We start from the raw sequence: 6,000 nt of genomic DNA, 5'->3' as shown, positions 1-6,000 counted from the left end.
CAAACCAAACTTGCGGCCCTCTTAAGTGAGGGTATCGCTATACAAATAACGAACGTATACACTTACATAAGAGAATTTAAAAGCAGGCTCAAAACAGAAGCGTGCGCCGGCCGGACACACGCCACAGAAAAAACCAACCCGTCCTTCCTGGTCTGTAACGAACGAACACCACTGGGGTGACGTTGACACGTTCGCACCGCCCTGTCGACGTCACCCCAGTCGTGTTAGTTCGTTACAGACCAGGAAGGACGGGTTGGTTTTTTCTGTGGCGTGTGTCCGTCCGGCGCACGCTTCTGTTTTGAGCCTGCTTTTAAATTCTCTTATGTAAGTGTATACATTCGTTATTTTCAAATTAAAATCATTGTTTTTACACTATATGGAGCCTATGTTTTTCCCTATGTGATACCACGTTGAGTTGGGAGTGACATGTGGAGTAACAGCCATAGCCCTACTGTGTGAAAGGTCTGGGATCGCTTGAGGGGGAACAGCTACCTGGATATCCATTTGATTGCATTTTGCCTGTGGTGACCCTCTGTAACGGGGGGTGGCTTGGAGCTGGTAAGGAGCCAATTAATTTGTTTGGTGATGGGAAAAGCACATTATACTCCTGGAGAGGATATTTAATTTGTGCACTTCAAATCCAGCTAGTCATATGAAGAATTTTTCACTGGTGTTTGTTTATTATATGGACACTTTACAACAATATTTTGTTATATAATCATATGGACATTATATAGAGTTGACAATTTTTAGTAATTTATTTCATGCACTTTTCAAGTTTTGGGGTATGTTTTTATTTTATTTTTAGGGGTATATATATATAGGTTTATATAATCTTTGTTGTTTTTGGGTTGTTCACATTATTGACACGCAATTGTGTTTTATTTTATATCAATTTTGTACATTTTTGTATATATAATTGTATGCACTATTCTTTGAGGTGGTTTCAGAGATATTAAGATATTAAGGTTTATATCGTGGGTTTAGCACGTACATATATCTCATTCACTTTGGGAATTTGAGGTTAGCGCAGTTCTTTTTTTTCTTTTTTGTTTATTTGTGTATTTTTGGTATACATCTGAATTGCAGCTTCCGACCAGTATTATTTCCATTCCGTAGCGCAGTTTTTTCTCCCTTTCTTAAACATGTGGGTGACCCCCGCCCCCGTCTGATGTAACGGAAACCTGTGTTACATCAGATACTTCATTGCGTCAGAGGGGGGTGGGATCAGGTGATGGGTGGCCCCGCCCTCCTCATATAAGAAATGTCAGGCTGCCGGGATCCCGCAGTGTCTCCACCAGTGGAGACAGAGGAAGGATGGATGGACTGCGCTGCGCTGCGCTGGACTGGAGGGACACATATTTCTGTACTGTTTACTTATCTCTCTCCAAAGCTCTGAATCCTGTGTCTTTCTACTTTTTTCTGTTATCAGCAATTCAGTATGATAACTTCTGACAAGCTCTCTGACACAGGACATAAAAGCAGATGGAAATTTGTGTCAGGAAGGAAACTTAGAGGTAGATAACCAAGTGATATAACAAATTGCAACAACATTTTATCCTCCAGGGTCCCTGTTAATTTTTTAAAAAAAATAAATAAATTATATATATATATATATATATATATATATATATATATATATACATACATATATTCAGTATATATATATATATATATATACACACATATATACATATAATAATGTTTGGGGGTTCTGAGTAATTTTCTAGCAAAAAAATATATGATTTTTACATGTAGAAATGCCAGAATTGGCCTGGGCTGGAAGTGGTTAAGGCTTATTAAAACTTTTTATTTTAGTTTTGGATAGTGTAGAGAAGGATTAGTACCAGTTTTTTTTATCGCCGTCTGTGTCCTGTTAAAATGTAAATCTCTCAATGGGGGACACTTACAAAGAGAAAAACGCATTTTAGTAGAGTCGGAAAGGGTTAGAACTTTTGATAATGTTTCTGCTGCTTTCCTTTCCCAGGGGTGACTGCTCCCCCTTTTACTCGTTGGAGCACTAAAGAACAGAAAGTGGAAATCTTCCCCATGGGGTCAAAGACAGAATTAAAATCAAATAGAAATGTAAATTCTTCCCAAAGCTGTTCAAAGTTTAAAAAAAAAAATGTTGTCTGGAGTTGAACCAACTAGGAGCTATTTTTGTGAGCTGAAGATGTGAACTTGCGCTGAGAAAAGCAACAGGTTGACTTTAATGCAGTCCTCCACAATATCTTATACATTCCTTCCCTTCTACCCCGAAACAGGAACACACAAAACATTCTGAGATTTATTTCTTTATTTGTCAAACCATGAAATAAGAAGAAGCTGTATCTCAATGCTTGTTTATTACTTACAGAGGTACAAGGTTATCTATTCATGTTCTCTTTCCTTCTTCCTTGGTATGTTACACAAGTACTACATTTACAATTTGAGTGACTCGTTCAAACAGAGACCTTACTGCCTTCATAATATAAGATCTTTTTTCTCCAGCTCAGCACAAGATTTTCCTTTCCTTGTCTCCAGCACATGGCTTACCGCCATTTTGTGGGGGCGGGTTATTGCAGTGACGCGTCTGCGTCCTTTCTTGATTTTTACAGGAAGATGAGTCACTCCAACAGCTCCAATGTCCATCGATGGCTGTAGAGGCTGTGCAAAAGAAATTATAATTGATAATAGGAGAAATTCTGAATTGAATGTTACAAGTTAAATAGAATGTTTTGCGTTTTCCACTTAGGTGTGTACTGTAAGTAGATTTCTTTTTATTAGGCCCCATAGAGAAAGGCTGGCTAGGGCAATACACTGTAGTCTGCCGGCTTGGTGAAGAGGACAGGTGATGTGGATGCTGCTGACATTGGTTGCCACTAGTGCTGAAAGTTGCCAGCTGATTTGAAGTTACTAGTGGATATATAGGGGGTTATTTACGAAAGGCAAATCCACTTTGCACTGAAAGTGCACTTGAAAGTGCAGTCGCTCTACATCTAAGGGGTAGATCTTAAATGAGTGGAAGCTCTGCTGATTTTATCATCCAATCATGTGCAAGCTAAAATGCTGTTTTTTTATTTTGCTTGCATGCCCCCCTCGGATCTACAGCGACTTTACTTCCAAGTGCACTTGCAGTGCAAAGTGGATTTCCCTTTAGTAAATGACCCCCATACTTTATATGCAATATGAGGACAAGGTCATCTGGCACTCAAAGAAGGATGCCAAAGTCCCTCCATACTAGAGCTCTTTAGATCAACGCTACAAAAACTAGAATTTAAAACAGCTAAGGGTAGGGAAAGAATATGGGTTAACTAAAATTTTTAACAACAAATTTTAGGCTTAAAAATGTATTTATTTTGTGATTTGGCCCTTTATATAGGAACTAGAATCATGTTTCTAATACACAGTATTTTTTTAAATTTGGTGCTACAAACATAAATGAATGCAAATTAAAATATTGTACATACAAACATTTACAAAAATTAGCAAAAAACACTAGGATTAGAAGGAGATTAAAAGCGTTACCTTAAGGTCCGTTTCACACTGGGGAGGGGGCAGCGTCTTATTTGCGGAGGTATTCGGATGCTAGTGGGGCACTTTTAACCAGCGCTAGCAGGCGAAAAAGGGTTAAAACCACCCGCAAAGCGCTGCTGCTATGATTTCAATGGGCAGGAGCAGTGGAGGAGCGGTATACACACCGCTTCTTCACCGCTCCAAAGATACTGCTAGCAGGACTTCCGGCCAGTGCACCGCTCACTGGAGTGAATGGAGTGGCTCTTTCAGGGTGCTTTGCAGGCACTATTTTTGGCGCTGTAGCGCCTGTAAAGGACCCCAGTGTAAAAGCTGAGTACCAAAAAACAGAAAATGCTTTTTTATTCATTTCAAATATTCAAAGCAAACTCATCTGTGTTTTATTTTGTTGAGAAATCACTTTGAAATAAGCCCCTCCTTCCCTTCTCCATAAAGAAATTTCCTGGGATGTATGACATCATATTGACCAATTGAGGAAATATAAAAAAAAAGTTTAACATAAGTAAATATAATATGCCTTCCTATTTACTAATGCTAGCGGCATAAGGATTAAAAAAATAAGTTGATTGAGAGATTTTAATTTTGCTTTACCATAAACAAATTAGGATTCACTAAGGGTTCAAATGGCATCTAAGGTGGGTTACTCTTCTGTCTCTTTCCCGGTTATTTATGTATGGGATGGAGAGAGCAAAGGGGAAGTTGTTGAAAGGTAGTTATGCTCAAATACTCTACATTGTGTTGCTAACGATCCAGAGAAAAAGAGAGGAGTGGCGATTTTTCGGTCCAAAAAAGTTTTCTTCACATTCACGTGACATCATAAGAGATCGGGAAGGTACATAGGTCTCAGTCGCAGTGAAAATCAACAAACATACAATCACCCTCATTTGCTCCTAAAGCAGGCAAAATTGATTTTTTTACTTATTGCCCCACACGGCAGGCCATTTCATAAAGGGAGGAGATAGCAATATCCATTTTGACCACACCTTAGATTAGTCTAATCCATATAAATACTGAAACATCCCCCCAGACAATGTCATTAAATTGAGGTTACTACACCAGCGTGACTTACTGGTGTAGAGACTGTAACCCAACGGTGAGAGACTACACATTTTACTCTCATGTGCTTTGTACATGTTCACATATAGATTACCTCTTTACATAATCTCCCTTACTTCTGTTTATTGATTCAGCCTCGATCCTGCCCATACCTTCCTCTTTGAAGTATACAAGTTCAAATTTCTTGGTGACTGCTACCTTCGCACATGTTGCCTCCTGCTCCCACACAAATGCAACCACCACCACACTGTGGAAGGAGATGGCGAGTTGTACTTTTACCCTCTCTTGCAAGGCCCTCCAGGCTGGGCCACCCTTTAGGCCCATTATGAATTGATCCCTTAATATGTGGTCTGCGTCAGTGATGTCAGCAGAGCCACGCACATCCCTTTTTTCTAGGCACCTCCTCAGGTTCTGCATGGCTACTGTGTAAGGCTTTTTAACCTTTGATTCTACAATAAACCAACACATTTTTCTTCATCTCTGGATGTGCCGCCTTTTCTCTTTGTTGCATGGATTTCCCAGGTTGCGGACCTTGGCAGGCACCCAGTCTTACTGCCAAAGCAGTAACAAGAGATCTTTAATTTGCAGACAGCCTTGGAGTGGTGTAAATTCTACTTCCCTTTTCCTACTGTGTAAGGCTACTTTCACACTGAGGCACTTTACAAGTGTTTTAGCACTAAAAATAGTACCTGCAAAGTGCCTCTCCTGTAACTCCAGTGTGAAAGCCCGAGTGTTTTTCACACTGGAGCGGTGCGCTTGTGGGACGTTAAAAAAAAGCCCTGTAAGCAACATCTTTGGGGGAGGTTTAAGAGCAGTGAATACACTGCTCCTAAAATGCACCTGTCCATTGAAATGAATGGGCATCGCTGCTGAAGTGCCTGCAAAGCGTTTCAGCAGTAAGGCTTTGGGGGCACTATAAACTCCCCCACAGCCTCAGTGTGAAAGTGTCCTAAAGAGTGAGGTTCTCTGCCTCCTGCTGTTTCCTTAGGAAGAACCTTCGCCTGAGCTCTGGGAGCAGTATTGTTTCCCCAGATAGATCCTCTAAAGCCTTGTACACATGGTCGGAGAATCCGTCGGAATGTGTCCTATCGGACCATGTCATCGGATAATCCGACTGTGTGTGGTATGCATCGGACTGATTCTGTCCAAATCTCCGTCTGACCCAATTTTCCAACATGTTGGAAATATTTCCCGACCAACTGGGCCGGTCGGACCTAATCCGATCATGTGTAGAGCATTTTGATCGGACCAAGTGCCACGCATGCTCAGATCAAATTCCTACATCAAAGCTATTGGCTACTAGCCTGAATGTAGTCCCATCGTGATGAAATTACGTCATCACGTTCTGAAAGATCGGATTTTTCGCCAACTTTGTCCGACCGTGTGTATGCAACAGTTTCGGACAAGATCCTGCCACTCTCCCAAGGAAAT

General features: G+C 40.6%; 1 protein-coding gene across 1 annotated transcript in view; it reads right to left on the bottom strand.

Annotated features, from left to right (window-relative positions):
• Positions 1-2,278: 2,278 nt before the first annotated feature.
• C9 (complement C9) overlaps positions 2,279-6,000 on the bottom strand; it is an 80,675-nt gene continuing 76,953 nt past the window's right edge. The window contains exon 10 of the mRNA XM_077463300.1: positions 2,279-2,646. Within this exon, the coding sequence (XP_077319426.1) occupies positions 2,492-2,646 (155 nt within the window). The 3' untranslated portion in view covers positions 2,279-2,491. The remainder of the gene's footprint in view (positions 2,647-6,000) is intronic.

Source organism: Lithobates pipiens, unplaced genomic scaffold (genome assembly GCF_037356315.1).
Source record: "Lithobates pipiens isolate NorthernLeopardFrog02 unplaced genomic scaffold, aLitPip1_a1.2 Scaffold_3, whole genome shotgun sequence".
Taxonomy (NCBI): domain Eukaryota; kingdom Metazoa; phylum Chordata; class Amphibia; order Anura; family Ranidae; genus Lithobates; species Lithobates pipiens.
The sequence above is the reverse complement of the archived record's forward strand: the minus strand, read 5'-3'. Positions and strand labels throughout refer to the sequence as shown.